Source organism: Aptenodytes forsteri, unplaced genomic scaffold (assembly GCF_000699145.1).
Source record: "Aptenodytes forsteri isolate BGI_AS27 unplaced genomic scaffold, ASM69914v1 Scaffold69, whole genome shotgun sequence".
In the NCBI taxonomy this organism is placed as follows: domain Eukaryota; kingdom Metazoa; phylum Chordata; class Aves; order Sphenisciformes; family Spheniscidae; genus Aptenodytes; species Aptenodytes forsteri.
Window position 1 is genome coordinate 7,175,383 of NW_008795885.1, and position 26,137 is coordinate 7,201,519.

At 36.1% G+C, this 26,137-nt stretch overlaps 1 protein-coding gene across 1 annotated transcript in view; it reads right to left on the reverse strand.

Moving 5' to 3' along the window:
* The window catches only part of PPIP5K2 (diphosphoinositol pentakisphosphate kinase 2), a 41,928-nt gene extending 16,248 nt beyond the window's left edge, over positions 1 to 25,680 (reverse strand). The window contains exons 1-22 of the mRNA XM_009284192.2: positions 25,294 to 25,680; positions 23,559 to 23,754; positions 22,758 to 22,848; positions 21,775 to 21,860; positions 20,222 to 20,376; positions 19,695 to 19,796; positions 17,716 to 17,877; positions 16,469 to 16,590; positions 14,798 to 14,899; positions 14,152 to 14,238; positions 13,120 to 13,195; positions 12,923 to 13,032; positions 11,804 to 11,889; positions 11,025 to 11,150; positions 10,804 to 10,925; positions 7,117 to 7,299; positions 5,223 to 5,364; positions 3,904 to 4,127; positions 2,175 to 2,302; positions 1,864 to 1,978; positions 431 to 538; positions 228 to 344 (exon numbers count right to left, since the gene is read on the reverse strand). Of these exons, the coding sequence (XP_009282467.1) occupies positions 228 to 344; positions 431 to 538; positions 1,864 to 1,978; positions 2,175 to 2,302; positions 3,904 to 4,127; positions 5,223 to 5,364; positions 7,117 to 7,299; positions 10,804 to 10,925; positions 11,025 to 11,150; positions 11,804 to 11,889; positions 12,923 to 13,032; positions 13,120 to 13,195; positions 14,152 to 14,238; positions 14,798 to 14,899; positions 16,469 to 16,590; positions 17,716 to 17,877; positions 19,695 to 19,796; positions 20,222 to 20,376; positions 21,775 to 21,860; positions 22,758 to 22,848; positions 23,559 to 23,754; positions 25,294 to 25,437 (2,784 nt within the window). The 5' untranslated portion in view covers positions 25,438 to 25,680. The remainder of the gene's footprint in view (positions 1 to 227; positions 345 to 430; positions 539 to 1,863; positions 1,979 to 2,174; positions 2,303 to 3,903; positions 4,128 to 5,222; positions 5,365 to 7,116; positions 7,300 to 10,803; positions 10,926 to 11,024; positions 11,151 to 11,803; positions 11,890 to 12,922; positions 13,033 to 13,119; positions 13,196 to 14,151; positions 14,239 to 14,797; positions 14,900 to 16,468; positions 16,591 to 17,715; positions 17,878 to 19,694; positions 19,797 to 20,221; positions 20,377 to 21,774; positions 21,861 to 22,757; positions 22,849 to 23,558; positions 23,755 to 25,293) is intronic.
* Between the last annotated feature and the right edge of the window lie 457 nt (positions 25,681 to 26,137).

Consider the following 26,137-nt stretch of genomic DNA (forward strand, 5'->3'; position numbering starts at 1 on the left):
AAAATTCTGGCAAAGCCATAGAAGGTCCAAATTATCTGTGTCCATTACCTCACTGTCCATTCAAAATGGAATAATACATTGGGACTGCCTATATTTTACTAGATGTTTTTCTACCAAAATAAAAATCACATTTGTATTTTTTACCTAACAATTTCCAAGTGTTTATTTTAGGTATATCCACATCCAGAAAAACTAACTTTTGCTTTAAAGAAAAGCATAATTATTACCTCTCTAGAGGCAGGTCTGTATCCATATCCAGCTGGTAAATTTTTATCTTCCTCACAGCCTTTGGCTCCTGGACTAAAGTGCAGTTCTACATGAAAACGTTCTTCCGAAGAAAGTTCCTGAAGAAAAATTATTAAATAGGTTTACACTTTAATACATAGCTTAGCACTACTTGTTTCTGAAGATATTTATCCATTTTAAATACCTTGTTTGGATCCTCATAAAGCATGATAACAATCTGTGTCATGTAATTGAGTTCATTGACAACATTTAAATAATCCATAGCTCGTTTCCATTGTTCATCTTTTGATTCCTTATGAAGGGGGAAAAAAAATATCAACAAATAAAAACCAGCTATTTTCTTTAAAAAGACTGATGATTTCCCTTTTTCCCCATTTACATGGATTTTACATTCACAGAAGTACGAAGCTTTTCACAGCTAAGGAAAAAACAGAGATACAACCAGAAAAAAAAAAAAGTCACTTAAAATTACTCATCAAATGAATGAAAAGTGGGGATCAGAACTTCTCATATTTTATTTCAGTGTATCTTTCATGTTCTTTCGCCAATGATGACATATGTCTTGTAGACAAGAGTTTTAAACTTTCCTGATGGGAGTTGTTAACTTTGCAATAAACTCATTTCAACTAATATATTCTGGAAAATGCTTCTAAATATCACTCTACCAGTCAAACAGACAGAGTAAATGAAGACTTCCAGTATACAGAGGAAAAACAACCATCACATCCCAAACTATTTAAAATGAATATTCACTTTTTTCATGCTCTAGAAAAAATACATTTAGTAATCCACCTTAAAGGAAACTTAAAAGTTCATCAGCCTAAAACTAGAAGTGTATCTGCTGTAGCATGTCACAGAGGTCTAGGATTAAAAATGCTTTTGCCATCAGTGAGTTTAGTCACCCACTACCAGAAGCAAGTATGTCAATACATCCATTTCAAAAGTTAACATTTTAATCAAGCTCTGTCTTAGAAGCAGCCATGTAGGTTTTGTGGTGCTGCATTTATCCTCTCCAAGAGCTCAGTTAGGTAATTTCTGAATCTGGAGACCTTGTCTTTTTTAGTGCTTTGTTTCAAAGTTAATGGGATGGAGAATAATGCACCACCATCAAGGTATTCTATGACAGTATAGGAAAGTAAGACAATCCACTGAACAGGAGAACTTTTCACTAGATGAGCATTCTTGAAGTCAGGTAGGGAGGTATTGACAATATGCCAATGGTCAAAAATAATAAGTGAGTCCAAAAGTGAATTCAAGAGAACCCTGAATGATAACTTGAAAGAAAAAGAGTTGGAAGACTTGAGGTGACAACATAAGACAAGAAAATGGATTATCTGCCCTTTTCAACCTCTTTGAGACCATAACATATACAGCTGAACACAACAATGGAACTCAGCATTACTTTAAAGGGCATGCTTATTTCCACCAATGTGCATGCCAGCAATTTGAAATATGTCTCCGCATATATAATAGGAAATAAATTGTTTGAAAAAGTACGATAAATTTCAAAGCCACTTAAGAAAATTAAGCTTTCAATTGATACAATTTTAGTGAGATTGAGTCCTTTTGGTTCCTCTCAAAATATCAGAGCTTTAACAGAGAAAGTGTTCAACTTACATCACATAAGGCACCATAACGAAGGGTAGATAACAGGGAGTGGACATGACTCTCGCTGGTGAAATACAGCCGTGTACGAACATGGCGTTCAGGGGACATAACACCCCTGGAGTAACTTGAAAGAAAAAAAAAAATCTTATTAGACCATAATGAGATGTGTTCCTATTTTAGAAATAGCTGTCAACAAAGAAATAAATCATACTTTTTAAATTACTACGAGCTAGTAAGACATTCCAATATGAAAGCTATGGAGTATCTCCATTAAGTCTTACGGAAATCAATGTAATCATGTAAAAAAGTAAAAGACTTACAGAGGGTGAAGCTTATTTACAGTATCATCATCTTGAGTTCTCTGAAGGTCAGAACGGATTTTTCTAACTAGAGGAGTGCAGTAACCTTTGGCAATCTCTAGTTTCTCAGCCTTAGAAATACCATATTCCTGTGTGAGAAGAAACTGACTTTTAAAATTCAGTTAAAGATTAAAATGCCTTCTCATTCAAAGCTTGTATATTAAAGCCAATTAGTTATCTACTAGTTTGCTCTGGCTGCGAACTGTTTTGTTTAACATTTTTATTACATTTGATTACTACGTTCCTTCAAGTAACAAGGAGTTTGCCTTTTTGCTGTTTGATTTGACACAGAGAAACAGTTTTTCATTCACTAGTTAAACCACAAAAGTGGATTCACCTTCTGGTATGATGAAGCTCTCTTTCTTAAGCAAAACATCTAGGGAATTATTCCTCTTCCTCTTCCCCCCCTCCCCCTCCCCGCCTTGGATTTAGACATCTATGATGCATTTCATCTCACTTGATTTCAGGTAACTTTTTTTTTTTTTAAAACCAGTCTATAAAGAGACATAGGCACATTACGTTTTTAATATGTCTATCTTAGTTTGGGGTAAACCACCCCAAAGAAGATCTTCTATTCACCTCAGATAATACTGAAAATGGTAGTTAAAGACAACTGGAAAATATTATATCTGTTACAGTATCTACAGTATTTAAAAATATCCTCTTCCAGAAGCTTCATGCTCTGTGCTGCAAATGATATGAAAGTGCTTTCATCGTTTTGATGGATCTTCTGGTTACCCAAAAAAACAACATAAGCACTTTTCCTTTGCATTGTGTAGGCTTATCAAGTTTTCCTTGTTTTTCTTCCTTCAGTATGTGTCCTCAGTTTTAACTACTCTAATACTCTATTCAAAATTTAATCTTAACAGGCCCACATAACAAAACACATACTTAGTATCACTGCTCTTTTTGTCTTCCTAGCTGTCATGGAATTTGAGAGATGGGCAGAGGAAGAAGGTCCCTCACTTTCTGCATACAGTACGGATAATACCTCTCTTACAACAGTACTCTGTAACTGCAGGGACACTTGGGGAAAGCTTTAGTCTGTTCTGTCCTGTTATCACAAATCAATTTTATGTGCTGCAGCCTACATCATTTTAGAGCTAACCTGAGTTTAACAGCCTATCGTATATGGAAGTTTAACTTGTCTGCTTCTGGCCTGAAATTCTGTGAAACTTAATGTGTACATTTTTATCAGGGAGTGTTAGCATTTCAAAGCAGCAGAAAGGTCTTTTTAAATTTAAATTGATTAAGACAAGTGAAATTACATAGATTAGGATTAACAGTGTCATTTGCAAAGAGCCTGAAAATGAAATTTCTAAAAGCAGGAGGAATGAAATTAAATGCTATTTCAGAATACACAGTTGTTCACAGGGGCTCCACTTAAATCTATGAAGAATGGCTGAGATGAACCACTTTATTTTAATACACTGCATTAAAGGAAGCAGACATGTTCACAGCTTAAATTGCTAGAAAAATTAATTTTGAACACAGCTTAATGAATTATGAATCACATTTTTCTTACAAAAAATAATCAGCTTGCTACCAGAAAATAAGAAGGAACGTTAAAGGCTTCTATTACTGCAAAATACAGGAACCTTCAATAGAAAAGACGGATTAGATATTTTCACAAAATCTGAAAAATCATTTATTCTACAATTTATTCTATTTAATAACTGAAAATGCTTACCTGAGGGATCACAATGTCAGCTAAAGCCTTTGAAAGCCTGTATAATTCCATTGTGTTTTCTAATTTTAAGGAGCCATTGTGCTGCACGTCATATTTTATACAGTCATAAATATCAGGAATTTTGCTAATATCATATCTTCCATTTTTTGTTTTAAAGTCTTTTTCCAGCTTGGCCCACCTGCGCAGCATCAGTTCTAGTGTTTCACTGTGGTACAGCTGAATATCTGGGTAGACACATATCTCTCATAAGTAATCAAGACCATCCAAGTAACAAAAGGGAAATTTTAATTACATGGTAGTAACAGTTGAATACAGAGGGATAAAAGGGATCAAATAAGTTAACTGCATTACTTCTAAGGAGAGGGAACAGATGTGCATATGGTTAATTTTACTGCTGAAAGCATCACAGCTACATTGCTACATCAAGACAGCAGAAAGCTTCGCTGCAGAAATGCACCACTGGCCCTTTAAGCAAAGTTACAGCACCAAGAATAAAGCGTCCTACAGCACAGATCATATATATAAAAAAGAGAAGCAAAAAAAGCTGCAAGAAAATTCTAGCAGGGAGGAAGAGCAGCAGGACAACATCTCTGTTTTAGAACAGACCACACATCCCATTTGTCTCTCTCTCTTGCATGTGTCAACAGCAAGAACCAGGAGACTGGCAGAAAGGATGGATTATCCCCATCCCAGGACAGGAGATTAGATCAAATAGACAAAAAACACTGATACTATGTAGAGGTGACACTTGTACTGCTCAACCTCAGAATAGAAGCTGTTTGCATACTATACCACTGCAGAGAACACTGATAGCAAATATTCCAGTATTTAGCTAGTACCAAAAAAACACTGTGGTCACTTCCAGCTCTAGTTTTCCTGTGTCATTGGTTCACCACCATTAATACTGAGCATCACTTTATGCAATACTACTACACATCATACAGCAAGCAACAGATCTTCAGCAAAGATACTTAAATATAAAAGTGTACCTATGTGACTTAGCTTTAGTACCATCTGCTTTTCCTATTACTCTTGTCAACTGCTGAGTTTCAAATAATTAAGACAAGAATTTCTGCAAACATTTGAGGACTAGCCTGAATTCTGAACACCACAAAGAGCCCTTACCTGCAATACGACCACGTGTTCCTCCTGCTTTTTACTCTAAAATTATGCACATGGAATCAGACTGTGAAAATCCCTAACCCACTGTTGATTAAAGTTCTGCTAAAAGTGAGTTCAATGAAGAAAAGTTACGGTACAGTTCTCTCTCAGATTGTAAACAAGAGAAACTAAATACAACTACAAAAATGTTTAAGTACCTGCAGACTTTGGATCTTCCATTCTTTGCCTGATCTGAGAAGTCAAGCTCTGGATCAAGGAATAGACCTTGTCACATGTCTTTACAGGATTTTTAATAACCTGCATTGATTTTATCAATGAGATGCTTCCAGATGGAGTAAGCTGCAATTTGAGATAAACACAAAATTATCTAAACAAACTGACTAGATTTGAAGAACTCGGGAGATAAGATGTTCCAAGACAGGAAAATTGGAAAGACATTTAAAACATTGGACATACTTAGCAACTTTCCATAACTTCCTTTCAAGTAACTATTGTATTCAAAAGCTTACAAAAAATTCTGTAAGAAATGTTATTGTTAGGCTATGTGCCTAACAAAATACTTTTTGTTCTATAAAGTACTCTCCTTAGCAAAACTGAAAGGAAGAACCAGATTGCAATAGTAACTGATACCTAAAAAAAGTTTCTCTCTTCCTGTTTTAGGTTTCTGTTTCTATAGGACTGCAGCACACAAACACAAACAAGAAGAAACCCTTTAAATGCACATATATGAAGAACATACAAGATGTCCTTCAGAGCTGACTTAATTGTAGAAATTGTAGAAGCTACAAATTATCACCATCAAGTTGAGTGTCACTAAAACAATAGAGTCAATATCCATGTAAGTGAGGCTGAGCCTCATTTTTTCAGAAAAGTCTGCATAATCCCAAGTAGGCAAACAATGATATTAAGCAGTAATTTATATACATAACACACATACATATTTGCACTTTTCCCAATTTCCTCAAATGCATAAAATAATTTGGATATGGAAAACTTCTGCCCTCTACCTAATAGTAAGCAGTTCCTACCTCCTTATTATGACCAAGAAAAAACCCCCATATTGTTTTCCCAAATCACAAGTTAGTTTAAAAAAAAAAACCAAACCAAAACAGTTATTATCACTTTATAATCCCAAAGGTTAGTTACTTTCAGTGACTGTCTTAGAAGAGTGTGCTCTATTTGTTCCAGCCACCTTTCAAATCCCATTATATCTAAATCCCATTATATCTAAATAGCAAAAAGAAGGGGGAATATAAATAAATCCTTGAGACCCTGTACCCTCTCACTTTTTACGAGTACTGCTGAATCCACTGCTGGCAGTGGTTTGGATGATACTTTTAATCTATATGTTTAAATGAATCCACATAGACTATACATGCAGGGTAGTAAAATTATTTTTTGCTAATTTGTTCTCAATACCTTTTAGAAAATAGCAGTTTAAGCTTAAACCTCATTTGAGGACTTGTATTTGGTTGTTATACCAGACAGAGTAAGGGCAACTGAAAGAGAAAGAAGTTTCTTAACAATAACAAACATTACTTACATTTAAAACCAGGAACAATTGTGTGTTCTGTACTAAGTCAGCATAAACTGTATTAAAATTTAGCATGTTAATGAGACATTTCCTTTCACTGATTAGAAAGTATTCTACTGGTTTTCAACTTCTTAATATTCTTAGAGTTAAAAAAAGAAAAGGTCTTGTAGCAGATTAAATATTGAAACAACTGCAGTAGGCAGGCAATACATTTTGTAATACCACACTATCAAAGTAAAGATTACATAAAATGTAAACGATACAGTTTCATTTCTTGAATATTTGAAATTTTTTTAATGGAACAGTTAAAAAGATTCATGAATGAGGTCCTTATCTACTCCTATTTCGAAGTTTGTAGCTATTCTGATTACCCAAATGGCAGGGCAGCTCAAAATATCTAATACTGCAATTGGTACAGCTTCCTTTGTAGTTCAAACTATTTGCAAGGACACAAGTAATTTTTCAAAATAGATACATAAAATCACAGCTCATTACTTTTACACAAGCATTTGCGTGGCTATTTATTTCATTTCATAGGAAACTAATCATATGCTAACCTTATCATAGTCGTCAGCAGTAAATTCTCTGTCTCTCTGGAGAATTTCATGGAGTCTTGCTTTAACACGATGCTGACAGCTGCTTAAAGAATCACTGTCGCTGTCCAACAGACCATTCATATTAGCACTTTTTACCATCTGGACAAGAATAGGAGTCAGCTCACCTTCTAAGGCCAGTAGTCCCTGAAGCAAATAATACAATTAATCAGGCAAACAGATAAAGATGAGAATATAACAGTACCTTAAAAAAAAAACCACCCAAAACACTAATTTAAATTCAAGATTGTATCACTTGTCTATGGGTTACATAAACAGGGACTTGGCAGACAATGCAGATGTTTGCATAGAAATGGCCCCCAAAACACTGCCTTGGTGTGCAGGATTGCTACAGTTGGTGCAACAGTGATGGTGACATGTCATAGAGCATGCTCTCCAGCACCAGCTGAAGTGACCCTAGCATCTCAGTGTGCCAACATTACTCCTGGGAGGCCACAGATGTTCACGTCTTGGGTTGCAAGGAGTGCATGGTGCCTTCTCCCTGAGGCTGGGAACAGCAGCAGCCTGACTTGTGGGAGACATGCTTTGCTCAAGGCATTAAGTCACCAGATAGTAGCTATGGGAACAGTTAGCAAACCGAATAGCATCTCAGATGACAAATGGGAGATAAACAGGGTCTTTGCAGAGACCCTAGAGAGGCAAAAGCCCAAAACCTGTGTGGCACAGGACAAACAAAGGCTACAGCTCAACAAGATGTGAATGGAGACTTCCAAAATGGAGAAGGCTGGAAACTTTTGTGACTTTTCTGGCAACAGAAGGACTCTGGGATAAGGAAGGAAATGGGGTGATGTCTCCTCAAGCCTGCTGACCAAGGAGAAAGAGGACAGATGGCTGAAATAGTTCTTCACCAACACATGCAGCATGGAAACAAATAGGAGAAATAAGAAGTCTGAACACTTGCAGAGCTTTAAGTTTATTCAGATTAGAGAGATGCGGTGGACTAGTTCACACGAATGGAGTTTTGCTATAGCTAGATACAGGGCCCTTTGGAAGCCAGGAAGGCAAGGAAGCAGAGTTGGGCTCTATATAAAGGAGTAGCTTGAACACCAGGACCTTCGCTTTCAAACTAGTGACAAGCAAGTTGAGATCTTATTTGTAAGTATCAGAGGACAAATAAGCACAGGGCAACATCATAGTAGGCCTCTGCTACAGACCACCCTATTTAAAAGGGGAAAAAGATGAAGAAGCCTTCTTAACACAACTGGAGAAAGCCTCCTGATTGCAGGCCCTGTTTTCCATGGGGGCCCTTAGCCCTGGGTACCTCATGCATGGGCAATGTTGCAGGGGACAAGCAATCCAGATTTCTGGAAGACACCCAGGACAATTCTTTGACACAGGTTACTGATGAACTATTGAACAGAGGCATTCCCCTGGACCTGTTACTCAGGAGTGTCAGGAATGTGGAGGTCAATGGTATTCTTGGTAAGGGAAACCTGATATTATGACAGATCCTTGGAGAAGTGAACAAGACAAATAATTGCATTAGAGCCCTGGACTTCAAATGAGCAGACTTTAGCTTTTTCACAGAATCCTATGGAGGAGTGTCCTGAAGGACAAAGGTGCCCAGGACAGCCGGATGATCTCCAAAGACAACCTCCTCAAAGCACAAGAGCAGTCCACTCTGACATATGGAAAGTCATGCAGAAGGCCAGCATGGACAAAAAAGGAACACACAGAAGGTGAAAGCAGGGATGGGCTACTTGGGAAGAACAGAGACATGACCTGAAAATGAGAGGTGGAATTAAAAACCTGGAAAGGCTCTGGAATCTCCATTCCTGGAGAAACTCAGAACTTGACTGGATATGATTCTGAGCAACCTCATCCAAACTGGCTCTGTGCTGTGTGGAGCTGGACTAGATGACCTACAGAGGCCCCTTGAAACATAAACCTAACACACTGTATTATAACTGAAAACTCTTTCACCCAAAAGTAACACTTGCGCTGTGTCCTCTCACACGATTAAAAGATTTGTATCACTGAAATGAGGAAATAAGTGAATAAATTATTAACAAGCAGTAGTATTATGCATGCAAAGGGTTACTTGGAAGGAGCAAAAGAGGAATTTGCCTAGCATGAAGAGGGGTAAAAGAATATTTTGGCAAGCATTATAGACATAGAAAGTTCTGAATTCTGTGGTTTATATTAATAGTTCCTATAAATTCACTTTTGTACTGAAATAAAGAGTTCATGCTTTTTAAACATCACCACAAAATTTTTATAGTTTCACATCAAAAAATACATGTAAAAAAATACTTCTATAAAGTGCCAAGATGTAGTACTACTACCATGTCTTACTTATTAGGCATCCATTTTTACAGGTCCAAAGTAAAAATTCTCCTGTAACAACTTACAAGAAACTACTTCTATTAATTCCAAAAAAAAGCATGAATGTATAGTCTGTAAAATTTCCCATTAAAATATATGCAAAGTATTTTATTAATTCCACATTTCTAATAGCTTCAAACCCTCTAATTTCCTCTATAAAGTTACAAATCAATGAATGAAAGATGGTTTCAATGAAAAGTGTTGCCTTTTGAATTCCAAATCTTCTGGTCCAAATCACTGAAGTGACTGAAAATTGCAATTTTTGCTCATGTAAAATGAATACATTATCTCAAATCAGTTCTAATGTCTGTGCTTTAACCAATACACATGTGTAATCTGTCACAGAAATCTGACAAAATTTGAGGAAAGTAGGCCCTAAACAAATAAGCAAGGTGCAAACTAAAAATGTTGCAAATCACACATCCTGGGTTGCATCCAAAGAAGCGTGGCCAGCAGGTCGAGGGAGGTGGTTCTGCCCCTCTACTCTGCTCTGGTGAGACCCCACCTGGAGTACTGTGTCCAGCTCTGGGGTCCCCAGCATAAGAAAGACACGGACCTGTTGGAGTGGGTCCAGAGGAGGGCCACAAAAATGATCAGGGGGATGGAACACCTCCCCTGTGAGGACAGGCTGAGAGAGTTGGGGTTGTTTAGCCTAGAGAAGAGAAGGCTCCAGGGAGACCTTATTGCGGCCTTCCAGTACTTGAAGGGGGCCTACAGGAAAGATGGGGAGGGACCCTTTATCAGGGAGTGTAGTGATAGGATATGGGGGAATGGCTTTAAACTGAAAGGGGGGTAGATTTAGATTAGTTATTAAGGAAGAAATTCTTTACTGTGAGGGTGGTGAGACACTGGAACAGGTTGCCCAGAGAAGTTGTGGATGCCCCATCCCTGGAAGCGTTCAAGGCCAGGTTGGATGGGGCTTTGAGCAACCTGATCTAGTGGAATGTATCCCTGCCCATTGCAGAGGGGGTGGAAGTAGATGATCTTTAAGGTCCCTTCCAACCCAAACCATTCTACAATTCTGATTTTGGAGGTTATTACTGGAAAGGACTAAGATATATTGCTAGGGCTGTATAATTAAAACCTGTCTGCATCTGCTCAAAGAACTTCAAATGCTTGGCACATTAATTGGATACTTTTTCACACTGAACTAAATATGCTTTGAAAATACATTTCTTTTAAAACACAGCCTCATTATACACTGTGGACTCTAATAAACCATAAATCTCCCCCAGTCTTCAAAAGAAAAACCAAACTTGAGAACATCATCATTTTTAAAATTGAAAATACAATTTCACATTGTACCTTTGCAAAAGCTGCTGCAGTCATCTGAACTCGTCCCTCATCAGAAGCGTAGATTTTGAGATCATGTCGGTAAGTGCTATGTAATCTAAGTAAACCACATCCAGGAAATCCAGCATAATCTCCTACCAAACAAACATTTTGCTCAGACTCTTATTTTGCACTTGATTATCTTCAAAAGGGATTTATGCCATTCAAGATATATATATATTTTTTTTTTTTACCTTGTCCACCTGGATACATACATCTGAAAGCCCTTCCAAGCTCCTCTGCTTGAACCCTGCCTGCAGGGGTCAATTCTCCTCCCCATTTTAGAACCAGAAGCAGGGATGGCTCATTTCTTCTATTATCTAATTGCATACAGAGAGAGGAGTTTAGTAGTGAAGTATATTATAATTTTTTTTTTTTTGCATGTGAACAAAAAGATTTGGACTATGTAGGGCTTCAGTAAAGGATGTCTTCAACATTATGAATCTTTAATAGCATTCTAACATCAAGAAAATATGGAACTGTAGAACTAAATGGGCACTTAAACAGAGAAACGTGAAGTAGTTAAACTACAGAGAAAACATAAGTGAAAAATATTTAGCATGCAATCTGAAGCAAAAAGTAAACTGAGACAGAAAATTTAAAACAAATTGGATGCTAAATATTCTATAGTTATTTCAGTCAATAACCATGGGTCAAGGACCAGAAAAGCTGTAAATGTTGAGTGAGATTTTCCGATCCTGGCCCCAAAACAACATTTTTTGGTGAATCACTGAAGCTTCTTTTCACCCTACTTTTCTGTTACAAAAAAGCAATGTTACAATACAAATTTACTACATAGTTTTAGGTGTACAATTCAGCAGATTAAGAGACTCTGAGTATCTGCCAACAACACAAACATTCATTCAAAACAACATATTCCTTCTTCTTAACATCAAGACATGTTATACCACTAGTCCGTGACTATTTAAACACACATGATATTAAGTGATTAGGTGCAAAAGTAATACAATACCTTCCTCTTCACTGGAAGTCTTTGGGCAACCATGAGGAAGATATGTTAACTGAACTTTGCGATTTATGCCTGAAAAATGCCCATACCTGAAGTAGGAACAGGGGAAAGTAAGGGGGGGAAGAGGGAGAGAAGCATTTTAAATATTTTCCTCCAAACCTGCTATGCTCCTGTAACAGGATATAATAAATCTATGCTGGTCATTGATTTGTGCATTTGACCACCATTTATTGGAGCAGTGCTTAGAACAAACCTAACTTAACAAGCATAGAATGACTACAGAAATTTCAACCATTCTATAATGAAACATTTAAAAATACTATCTACTAATTTTTTTCCACAACACTAAACATAAAACTGAAGGGAAGAAAAAAAAAAAGCATTTGCAGATTGCACGAGTAATTCATCTATTCAGATCCACAATTACAGTGGCTATCAGTATCCAGAATCTGATCTGGCAGTGTAGATGGCCACTATTTTGTTAGCCAATTAAGTTCTCAAGCAGAACTCAGTATTTCAAACAATTGTCATAAATTTCAATAATAACTGTCTTTGCCCTGATTTTTTTAAACTTAAAGTTATCTACCACCATTTAGAGTCCTGAGTCCCCAGATGTTTAACAAACCTTGAAGCCTTAGGTTTTTCTTTTTTTTTTGTTTTTTATTATTAAATATTTCAGGCTTAATATACAAAGCCTTATTTATCTGGAATCCTCCAAGTTTGCTGCAAGTAAACAGTACACATGGTGAAAGTTCTTACTGGCTCCATCAGACTTCATTATGTCACACACTGCAAGCAGCAGACCCTGCACTCAAATACTTTAAGTTTAAAAACATGCAAGAAGGTAAAATTTTAGATCAAGGAAAGTAACTTTTTCATGTAGAAGGTATACTGAGACACTAAATAAAGCAGTAAGTTCAATTAAAAAGGAGAAAAAGCAGAGCAATGGCCCAGTTCTCCTTCATAATGTCAAACACATCCTTTCTCTTGATAACCCTTATGCTTGAATTAATATATCATTACATATTTGATAACCATTACAATCCAAGCAGTAACTGGTCAAACAGGTCAAAGTAGCAGATACAACTTTGTTACTATGGAGCCTGAAATTTAGACACTTACATTTCTAACACAGTCTTTAGCTGTTCAAGTTTTGCTTTACTTTCTTCAATTTCAGAATCATTGTTTTGCCCAAGTTCTACAAGGAGTTGCCTTGCTATATCAAGCACTTCCTGAAGAAAAGAAACGTAGGATTTACTTAAATAAGTAATTTTCTACTTACAAAATACCACAGCAAGAAAATAAAAAGACAAACTTGCCTGCAACTGTTTTGGTTTTTTCAGTTTTAGTTTTCCAGATTTATATCCATCACATTTTTCAAAGAGATCAAAAAACCTTTAAAAGAAAGAATATTGATTAAAAAACATAGTTAATAAGTTAAAACATTACTTGAACAAGTGGCTCTTAAACTTAAAGCTGTCTGAAATTAGCACCTTTACACCATTTAAGAAGTATATTAAGCTTTTCACTACACAGGTCAAACCAACCTTTATTCAAATCAAATTTCCCAAGAAAGTCTTCAACATATTAGAGAAATCAGAGCACTAAAAATGTTCTCTTACTGACTGGCTAAGTGTCAAAAAAAAAAAAAGGGAAGATATTCTATATTTCAAATGACATAGCATTCGAATATACAGCTATATCAATTCTTAATCTTCAAGAATGATCCTGAGCAGAAGTAGGGACCAAAAATACCAAACGAGCAGTCCTGCACATTTACAGCATGTATCTCTGAATGCAAGAATCTAGTCCCGAAACAAATAATTACTTTTTACTGAAATTGCACTTAATTCGAGGCCAATTACGTAAGGCACTTTATGAATGCTAACATAAAGATGGTATCTACCAGAAATTCAGTCTCATCAAACTTTGCCAAAAGTAAAAGACAAAAAGGTGGTGCAGTAAGATGACAGCTCACTCAAGAACAGTTATGATAAAAAGAGAAAGGCAGAAGTCAGAGTCAAATGGTGAACCAGAAATATTCTCTGCTGCATTGTTTTGAATAAAGACATCTATAGAGACAAATGCGTTTTCATTAAGACCAAGCAGGACTGTTCACAAGCACAGCATGTGATGAAGGAAGTCTGCACAAGTAATTTGACAGTCCTGTTAGAAAGAGAGGTGGATGCTTGTTAATTAGCTGCAACATCAGTTAGATTTAAAAGAAAACAAAACAAAACAAAAAACAACTTGTATGATGCAATTCCTGCTCAATTCATTGCTTGCACATCCCCAAGAAGTGAGCTCTGCTCTAAAACACCCAAATTAATTTTTACCAAGATACTACTTACTTCTGATGCTTTACTTCCATTTTCATTTTTTGTTTTGGTGTTCGGTCCCCGTGGCGTATTACAGCTATAACACATCTAAGCTCCATCCTGAAATTTCACGAGAGTTGTATTTCACAATTCTATATGTGAGGGTCTTTTATTTAATATTAAAACCACCATGAATCAAGACAATTCACAAAGTCCTAGTTATCTGACGTAACTACAGAAGTGATGGAAGGATATGCAAGAATATAAGGTTAACTGAAAATGATGTAAGATATAAAATATAAATATTGATTTTAAGACTTCAGTAACTACAGAGTATCTATTTTAAGTAGTTTTTAAAACAACGATTTTGAGGTTTATTAAATGACAAAGCATGTTTATTAGAAGCGCATATTAAGTTGGTGCTGGAACAATGATTAGCAGTGAAGGAAGCTATGCATAAAAGACGCTACACTTGAAAATCTGCTGTTCTATACTCAGCTTGACTAAGGATCAGAAACTCTGATTGCTGGCATAGCAATTGTGATTCCTTCCTTGTTTTCATCACACAAAACAAGCGTTCATAGGCCAAAGTGGGCACACCTTGTGAAGAGAAAAAAAAATTCACACAAAAGTTACATTAGGAGTTTGCACAATTCAGGTGTAGCTACTGTTTTCTTACATTGTTCCAGAGGTGGTTGGCACAATAGGGATGTCTTCAGCTTCCAAAGGAATCGACCATGGTATCTGAAACTGGGGAGCAAGTTCTCTCATTATGATATTTCTAAAAAGGGTTAAAAAGAAAAAAAACCACTAAGTTTAAAGCACAGCTTACACAACACATACAAACTCCAAACCAAATAGATAATATATACATGCATTTTTATCATCACAGTTTTAGAGTACTAGTGGTCATGGGTCTCTAGATACATATTTTTCTTTTAATTGTATAATAAAAACCTACTTAAACAACAATTTAAAGCTACTACAACTGCTACACAGACAACGTTAGCCTAATGGCCCTGGATTTGTAAGAAATCTCAGTTTTTGAACTCCAGTTCCTAAAAGAGTTCCTGGGATTTGATTTAGTCTTGTTCATTTAAATATTCAGATACCTGACTCCATTGCCTAACTGAAAGTCCCCGATAATCAGCAAGCCATTCTCATCAAAGAGTAACTGGTACCTTTAGTGGTAATTTCTCAGAAGTTTCTGTGATAGAACTGGAAAAACACGTAAAGTCTCTGGTCATAACTACAAAATGATAACACTGCCTCCACCTACAGAAGGTTGTTAAATCTTGCTAACGTTCTGTTTCCCAAGTATTTAATCAAATATACTGAACTTCAGATTAATATCTGCATAAGAAGCAGTAACACTGATGGAAAAAATTGTGCATCTTAAAGTAGCATAAGCCAAAATTTAATTTCTGAAAAGCTCGAGAAAAATCTGCTGTTACTTAACACTGCAATGTATTACCTTAAGGAATAAAGCATAAGGAAAAAATGATGAGATAACTTTTTTTCAGAGAATTCAACAGCTACAACAATTTGAATAAAGAGAAATCAAAATGGGTCTGAGAATTGTAACTCTAACTCAGAAAGTGGCCTAAAACAACAGGACTATAGCTGTTATCTATGATTTCAGCTTAGCTCTTCCTCCATTTAATAAGATCCTAGACCATTTGGTAATGCAGAAAGTCATGCTGCATCTCATCAGTGCAATCTTACTGTAAAGCCAGTTGAACTGACCAAAAGGGGATCAGCCTACTCTGAGGGCAACATTTCACTGGCATAGAGTTCACTACCCAATTCTGTTTGATCCCTTGTTATACCTTTTTTTGCTCCCAGTAGCAGAGAGAAGATGGCATGACAGAAGACACCTTGATACTACATCAGTTTGGATTTACCAGTATGAAATCCACAAATATAAAAGTATACTGCAGCTTCAGATCAAGGACAATGTACATTAATTTGGGCACATATTAAACAGCAGCAAGCATAACCGTCCAGTGGTGCTTCTCTACTTGACAAAAATTTCAACTACCTTTAAGAACTTAATCCGGCTTTCAAAGCCGGATATACTTATTCAGTTAGCTTTAAGTGTTCACAAAACACTCAGACTCAGATGTTTTGGATTATTTTAGGAATAAGGAATTTATTTAGGATTTTTTTATTGATTTAGGACACTTTGTAATATTTTATTTATTTTATTATTTAATTTAATTACTTATTTTATGTGTGATTTCATTTTAAATATTTAATTTAGGAATAAGGAGTAAGTAGTACATAAACTATAGTCACATACAACAGAGTGAATAGGCAAAACTCCTGAAATAAATCAGCAAACTCTTACCCCAGTATCTTAGCACAGTCATCGTAGTATTTCATGGAGTTTTTCACAAAACTGAAGCCATTCACATCACAGACATAGGACTGTCCATTGGCACGTAGCAAATCAAAGCCACAAACTGTTTGCTGTTTTTAAGAATAAAAGTTCAAGTCATTGATCACCTTCCTTAGGATTGCTTGTTCTAAATAAACTTTGTATTTTAACATGGTATTCATCTGAAGACATTTCAAAAATATGACAGTACCTTTTGCCAGTTCCATGTTAGGTTCGCTGATGTCATGCAAACATCTTCCTATTTTTAACTTTATATCCCCGACTTGATTTTACCCTTCCTACATATCCCTAGTAGTATCAGTATTGAAGGTGAAGGTCACGTGTGCACAAACTTAACCTTCAAGATTTACAGCATAAGCAATGATGGGCCTACAAATTCCCCATTCTGACAGTGGCTTCCCCCTACGCATACTTTTTAAGGGTGGCAGGCAAGAAATGACAAAATATCGATACAAAAATTTTTGTCCAAATTTAAATTTGACAAGATAGTTTTGACATTGACATAATATTGACATTATTAGTACAGGATATGAGATGCTATTTCAACAGATTACTTTTTTAGATCTCAAAGCCCACTTTGCTAGGTGGTAGAGGTTCACACCCTACAGGCTCCAGAATGCCATCATAGTTACACACAGGTAATGAGACAGACTGAAAGACAGCCTTGTAATAAGACAGGTGAAAGGAGGGTAAGAGAGTGAATGAAGTTTTGAACAAAGGAATCTTAAAACTATACAAAAATGGAAACTATCAAACACTTCAAATAAAGAAAACCTAGTCATGTCAGTACCAAATTAACATTTAATTGGGCCCAATGTAAACATTAGGTAACAAAAGTTACAAAAACTTGACTACTGAAATTGTGTTTCGTTAACTTAGAAACCGTTAACAAAATGCGTGAACATATTATGCATAGAACAGATACACTGTGGACTAGCAAAGCACGATAGCAACATGTGAATCCAGGAAACTTATGCAACATAAGCAACCCATCCAGAACTTTTCAATGCATTAAAGGAAGAATTCTTCTAGATTAAAAAAAGATGTGGATGTGGAAGTTCAACTTTTCACCTTCCTAGGAGTTCTGCAGCAATTATCACTGCTGGCCCTGTGCACTAAAACCCCGCAGAAGTTTCACGTAATAAACAATTGATTAACACTAAATGTTTGATCAGATAGGAAAGTAATCAGCTTACTTTAAAGGCAAGGCATACTTTCCAAGCAATTAACTTCTCTCTTGCATTCAGGATGACTGGATACCTCACTTCTTTTCCTTCACTATCTCGTTCTACCTTGCCATCCAGAGCTGGAGACTTCCGGGCTTCAGCATGAGCATAATCTGGACCTACTGTGTACACCTTTATTGAAAAATAGGAACTCTTGATTCAGTGTAATTAAATTACATTACATATATGCATACATCTTGCTAAATTTATCTCAAATGTGATAATGACTTCAGAAGATACTAGCTGCTTTCATCATTAATAAGGTCACTCTGAAGTACCTTCCTCAATGGCATTCTCTGCCTTCACAGAACACCCACCATTTACTGACAACCTAGGATAAAGCAAGAGGAGAAAACAGCTGGAGCACAGGTAAAGAAAAATAGCAATTATAAAACTTGATGAATAAAAATTAATTTCTTAATTATGGTGGTACAGAGGTAAAGAATAATGTTTTCCTCTCCAAAACATCTGCAGAACTTGGAGAGTAGATTAATTTGAAAATTATTTTGGTTTACTTGATTATGAAACTCTGGCTGCAGGACTAAGTTAAAAAATATTTTCATATTTTAGGCAGGACTAAACAAAGCAAAGATCTGCCCAGTTTTAGCATGACAAGGCAGGTGCTTGAGACAATGATTGTGCTATCTACTCTGCTGCAGTTTTGATGCTTATTGAAAGGAATGGGTCATATGCTAGAAAAGACTTCTCAGCAGCTCTCAAAAACGGGCTACTGTCACTTTAATTAAAAACAAAACTCTTAAGCTTTGATTAAAAAATGTATTCAATTAAACCAGTCTTAAGCATTGATTAAAAAATGTATTCAATTAAACCAGATGATTGCAAATACTGTCAATGTAGTCAATTCAGGCAAGAGGGCGAGTTGGGTGAAGCTGCCTAATATAAAGCTGACAGTCTTGTTACTTGAAGAAAAGCCATTATTTATTTGGGGTGTTAAAAAGTCCACAGCTGCTGCTTGATGACTACGGTACAACATGTAGTCAAAATAGTCCCCATCCCTCAAGTCATCTCTTCAGGTTGCAAGAAACTTTTCTTTTTGGAAGCAGTTTGTAAAGCTCTTACACAGATATCTATAAACTCAGATTAACCTATTGCAAAGTGTTGCACAGTATAACCATCTGAAGAGTATAGCTCATGAAAACATAGCAACTTAAAGAATGGGGAATTTGTCTGAAAACATAAAACAAGAATTCCCCTCATGTATCACCAAGTGGAAGAAGTTGACTGCAATTGATAAAAGGGCTCTTTGGCCTAAGATTGGATTAGATCTCACACTCTCTAAACCTCCACTTTTTGTCTAAATATAGTGATCTCTCATGCATATTGTAAAACATTTGTTTCACGTTTTGTGATGGGCTTAAAATAGCCAGAACTAACACAAAGGGAAAGAAAGCAATCTCCGTACATGGCTGGCTTAACACCTATTCTGTTATTGCTCTATTTTAGCACTCTTCTATGATACCTAATCTTTACATCTGTAAAGAAAATAAATGAACAAAGGCGTGAAAATAATTACAGATAAGGTCAATGCATTATTTTCTGCAACTTTATATAATTTATCTTAGAATACCAAGATAGTTGGTGAATCTATTTCAATTACAGATTTCTTTGTAACCTTCAGACAAAATACCTAGGCAGTATCTATCTGTCTACACAGGAAAGTATATGCTGTTCTGGCACTAATACAATACAAAAAAGAAAGATGATGTGTTGGGTAATAAGCCTCCAGCACCTGATTCCAACAACATAAGCAGGTCTGCTCTACACTACAAGTACTGTGTTTAGCTAGAATAAGAATTATATTCTTTACTGTATCAAAACTTCATTAAAATTAATCCTTGACACAAAGATATACTTTCATCTTTAAAACTGACAAGCTCTTGGAGCACTTGATTGTTCTAAATATAAATAAGAACATGCAGTTGTCATACCTTCACATCAGTGCCATCTGTAGGCATGAATTCCTCATAAATATAGGAGCCTGTTTTTCTCACACTGCTTTCAGGGGAATAAACACTGCTTCTGCTGCCAATCTGAAATGAATATTTTTCTATTAATAAACTCGTAAGCTACTGCATGAGAAACTTTAAAACTCCTTAAAATAACACACTTGTACTGAGAAAACACTTCCTGTACCATATGAAATAAGTAGGTTTTGATCGTTCCCAAAAGATTTTTTATAAGATTCTAGAAGTGCATGGATAGTGTATGTATGTACATATGTAGATACGTAGCTTCTTTTACCTATAAGAATCTGCAGTGGCTGATGATCTACTGCAAGGAACGAGGGTTTTCATTCAATCTACATGTTCTCCTGAAATTAATTTCTCTGATCTGTCACTACTCCTACACAAGCAGGACATGACAGAACAGGTCCCAGCTAACACATGGATAGGACAGAATTACTCTGCAATTCTGTTAGACATCTCTAACTTTTCAATAGCTTTAGTACCCTCACCTTTCGAAAGAGCCTCTGGCTTCCACCCCCAGCAGATGTTGGATAATAAATGTAAACATTGTGGTCCTCAGCACTAACTGGCTTTTCTACAAAAGGCTTTTGGAAAACTTCTCCATTCACTTCCACATGATCTTCTCCTTCAATCAAGTTGCATTCTGAAGAAACAGTGCGAACAACAGAGATGTAATAATATATTCATGGAATGAAATTATTAGAGATTTGGGGTAATTTTGTAGGTTGAAATAAAAAAATTATATTACATTTTTGGTTCACTGATTTGTTACTGACTACACAAAGACTTGATGATCATGTGCTGAACATGTCTGCTGTACCACATCTATATTATGTTACTTCAATACTGTGTTCCAGGATTTCTGTTGATTCCCTCAGTGTCAGACAGGAAATCGTCTCCTACAGATGCATAAGCTTGCATGGCTGGTATTTTTTTGGAAATGTTTTGAAGACAGGGCGTAGGGCTGTTTGTCTCTTTCTTTAGTGCCTTTCTCTGAAATATCAGGGAGATGGCAGGTGGACAGTGAACATGGTGTGGTGCCAGGTGCAATAGTACTTTTAATAGGCTGAGAACTGTCTCATACTGTGTGATTGATGCCCCTTGCACAGAGGATTAGGTCCTCTGGAATCCAGGGATCAGGAATCTCTTCACTACTGGTTGGCTGCATGCAACTGCTTTTACTTGACTTTTGTAGCACAAATGAGTCCTTTTCCCCCTAGATTACGCAGACATTTTAACCTAAAATTGCCTACCTCTTAAGAGCTACACCACAGTAATACTTCAATTTTCTTTATTTTTTCTTATCTCTTACTCTTGTGTCTTGAACTGTCATTGCAAGCTCCTATTGTTGCTGTAAGTTTTTATTTTAATAGAAAAAGCTGTTTCATTTGTTTTCAGGTACAGAAAAAATTAATTCCAATTTATATTCAGAGTATATCATCTGCAGATCTGTCTGGACTAGACTTCCCCTACATGGTTGCTTGTACTTAGAAGGGAAAGTATTCAATAGCCTGACTTGTTTCTGTCAATATTACTTTACTAAGTAAAATTACTAATTATTGTGGGTAATGTAACATCATGAATGCTGCTCTCTGGTGACATATTAGAATTAGGTTTGAGTTTGGAGGCCCTTATATTCTACTTGTTCTATGACGGCTGTAAGAGGATTATGACCCCGGGCTTCAGAATCATGCTTTTCAGATGCATACTTACACTGCCTTTGGCTGAGATGGAGTTAATTTTCTTCACAGCAGCTAGTATGGTGCTATGTTTTGAATTTGTGACCAAAACAGTCCTGATGTTTTAGTTACTGCTGAACAGTGCTTAAACAGCCTCAACACATTTTCTATTTCACATACTGCCCCCACAGCCAGTACTGGTTAATCCACAACAATACTTTAAACACTGGAGGAGAAATCAACCTCTGCACCAATGAATTAGTTGTCTAGCAAGTAAAATTTAGCTTTCCACTATGTATGTACTGTTCTCCAGTGGAAACCAAGATATGCCAATGGTTGATACTTTAGGCATCAGTTTTTACCTTGGGGATTGTTTGGATCACGGTTCAGAACTGCATAGCGAGGAAGTAAAATGCCTTCAGCTTTAAGAATACCATATACTTCTCTCCTAGAAGAAAAGAACAAAAGTTGCACAGTAAGACAGCAAATTCTGCCAATATTTGTATTTTACAGTCCATGAGTAAGGGAGGAGAAAAATACATACAATTTATTTTTTTAAATCACACAGGATAAGATTACATATATAATACTGTACTTATTAATATAATGCTTTAAAGGTCACTGACACAGCTGTACCTTTGCAGTGATCTCATCAATATCAATAAAAATGTAATTTGCTATGCCAGTCCTGTCCTCTCCACTCTGGCAGTGCAACAGCAATTTACATAGAACAATTCTCTTGTTAAAGGAGATTATTAACATGAAGGGTTGAAAAAGTTTATACAGGACAGCAACTGCAGGCATCCAAAATAGCAAGTCTGCTCACTGTTCAGAAGGCTCCAATATTTATGTATTTTGCTCACTATTGTTTTATTAATATTTACTATGCATGATTGCAGCCCCAAAAGAAAATTCACTTTGAATAACCACATGATCTTTGAATACCAACAACTTCTGTTAAGTATCCACTTCACAGAAAAAAAGACCTTTAGTAAGTCACATGAATTCCACAATTATAGGAGGCTGCACAGTTGCTATACATAGCTATGCTATACTTATTTTCAGAGTATAAACTTCTTTATTTGCTAAGCTTTACACAAACGTATCACCAAATTTCTACCTTGTTAAATCTTCAGACGTATCAATTATAAAAGCAGCAAAAGAAAAAACACACCTAAAGACATATCCCATAAAACTATGCATATATTAATAAAACATAACATTCACTGTAATTTTATTTAGACTACTGTACAATACACTGGAACTGTTGCTATGCAATACCAACAGATTGTCAGTCTCCAACTTAAAAGTAGTTTGCTGTTTACAGGTAATTAGTGTTACTTACCTGTCTTGTATGTGATACTGCATATTCAAGTCATTGATTATGAATGGATTCCTGAGTTTTGCATAGGCAACTGCTTTGTCCAGTGGAAATCCTAAAACATTTATTAAGGCAAAAAAATTAAAACTACAAGACACACCACCAGTGAATAGTGTGGAACCTTCATATTCAAGCTTTAGAGTACAACCAGAGATATGGCTGAAGTGGGAGGATGCTCCCCCAACTATAGACACACGTAACATCAGCTTAAGACAATCGTGAAACTACAGCATAATTTCAGTACAGGCTGCTAACAGTAGTTGTCCTGTCTCCAATTCCCTCTTCCTCACTCCACATGCCCTCCACTTCCACAGGGCCAGAACTAAGGCTTTTATTTTCAGACAGAGGCAACATGATTTTTTTACTTCAGTCTACTCATCTTTGGCTCACTGCCCAGCCCCACAAAAAGCCCTAGATATTAGCAGAGATACATGAACGAGTGGCCAGAGACCCATTGAGAAAGTAGCATGCCTTCACAGTTACCGCACCAAGTAAGTATTAGATCACCATTTCCACTGGCTCCACAAATATTTACCAGTGGAACAGCTATTTTAAATACCATGTCAGACAGGACTTTCTCGAGCAATGAAAACAGTATCATTTAAAAAGCTTGCATTTTAAAAGTCAGTTGTATTATATTAAACAAGACAAATGAATTGCTTCCTAGGAAAACCCAACAAAACTACAAGACAAAAAAAAATAAGACGACCCTCAAACTAGTTATTTAGATATCAAGAATATTTATGGTATTATTAGAAGATTTACCTTTAGAATGAAAAGAAATGAGACAGTCACATAAAGGCCAGTTTTCTACTGGCTCATTCAAAATAACATCCTCTTCAAATATTACCACAGTTATGTACTTAAACATGGAGAGGCGTTCAAGAATTTCTTTCATTGGTTTGGACTTAGATTTCTTAGCCATTGAACAAATCCCAACTGCGATTTGTCTTTCTGGTGGCTGAAGTGGGGGGAGAAAAAGCAATTATTATTTTTAAGTTTTCTCAGAACACAACAAGGTTTTAGCAGCACAATACTAGAGCAGATATTTTCTCTTAAAATTCACGTACTACTTTTAATTTAATCAGGTAAATTGCTAGCAGGTAACAAAATGCAGCATGACAGCACGCCGCGCTGCATCCTTATGAAAAATGCCTCAAAAAATGAAACTGTTCAATAGCTCTACATTACTTTTTGTGAGTACCGTATCAGAAACAAATACACAGGATCAAAATCTAAGTCAGAAATATCAAATCTGAATGAAATTATACTTATGGCTTACTCTGAAATTAACTAGCAATTCATTTTTAAACTATTTAATTTTTCTACATCTACTTAGTAGTCACAAGGCTTCTCACCTTATTACCTAATATTACAAGTGAATTATGAAAAGGAAAACCAGTAAACCAGAAAATACTATTCTAGATTTCTGAGCTATTTTGTGCACAGACAGTTTCACTTTTCTTCTGTATACTCTATGTTTTCTTCATGTTATAAGCCTTTAAAAATTTCTTTCCCCCAGTGGTATTCCTAAGTGCAACAGTCAACCTACTCCTCTGTTTAAAAAGAAACAAAACCAAAAAAAAAAAACCCCAGAGCAATCCTTTATTTCAACTTAACTGTTCTTTTAAAACATAGCCAATTACCTTCCCTTGCTAAAATACACTGACTGAATTGAGCTGAGCTGCTAATTTTGCACTACTTCTCTGCATTTCCAAGTTACTTTTAATCACATTGAAGTGTTTTAACAGCTCCTTGCATTTAAATTCTTTAGACATGCTTGCAATCAGTGAAAATTTAATCTGACTATTCCCTAAAGTGAAATGTTACAGACTAAAAGAACAGCAAAAAACAGCTAAAAAAATGACATAACGACTCATGCATAATAAAATTAAGAGTTTGTTTTAAACAAACTAAAAATTGGTAAGCACAGTGCTAAAATACAATTCAGAACACTCTGCAAGGATAATAAACTAAGGTATAACTTAAGATTGATTTAGCATGCACTTTCTATACACCAAGACAAGAAAGAATGAAAACATGTCAGATCTTAATGAAAACAACAGTAAGATGAAAAAAGAAACGTTGAGTCTGTTCAAACTGAAAAATCAAAAGTTAACTCTGCAGCAGCTGACAACACACACGAGAAAAACTCTATCATTTTTTTGCTACTAATTATCCAAATAAATAAAATGAAGGCTTATGCCATCAAGCTCATTCCCAGAATCCAAATCAAGTCTGCAAAGTTGGCACATCAACCTCAGCTGCCCTGAAACTCTGTATTAACGTCCAGCACATCTCCTTCAAAGTTCAAGGTATACTTACTTTTCACCTGTGCTGCACTTCCAAACATAACTGACAGATCACTACCTGAATATGAACAGCTTCCCAATTCAGAACACCATTTCAGTATTACACTTTTGTGATCTAATGCCATTTCTAAGTAAAATAATGCTAGAGAACATACAGAATAGTACACACATGCCCCTACAGTACATACAGAATCATACTCTTCCTCCTCTTCTTCCCCGTGGTCATAGAAGTGTTCGTAACCTGTAGATCTGGCTGAATCCAGTAATTCTTCTCCGTCTTCTCCACCCACGAAGAATCTAGGAGGATCATTCTCTGTTGCACTAACAGACATGGCTACAAGTTCTATAGAGATCTATGTAGAAACTGCAGCCACTTTGGCAGCTGAGATACTGGGCATGTTTCCCGCTGACTTGGGAACACAAAAGTCCCTGCTCTCTGATGTTGCTTGTGCGGTGTTGCCACTGTGATGACGTTGTCTGCCAGACACTGTTTAACTGGTATCATCTGCTCATTATTGTTTTGAGTTGCTGCTCCAAGAAACCCACAACAGGCTACTGCTTCCCTGAGATGATACAACAACTTTTTAACCTAGAAGAAATATCCAAACAAACAAACAACAAAAAGAAAAAAAACACACTTGATAAAGGCATGTAAAAATAAACCCTTCTCATTTACAAAAAGCATTTGGACATTTGAGCAATACCTCTGAGCAAAGAATCAGAAATAAAACCATGCACACTACACTCAGTCTACACAGTATTCTACAGCAGAGAGAATAATTTCAAGATATTTTCAAACTGCTGATGCAGACATTTTAAAAACAGACAATATAACTCGCAGAAGTAAAAACTGTCAAATGCATTTTTTGCCTAACTTAAGAAGGGTAAAGTGCAGAGTATATGTTTCATACAAAAAATAAAACAACAAAAATCATCTCCAATATTTGCGATGTTTAACTCACCATCCCTGTCATCAGCTGTTTTTTCCCCAAAGTTTCCTGATCAAATGGCAATGGCAAACAGACAAAAATG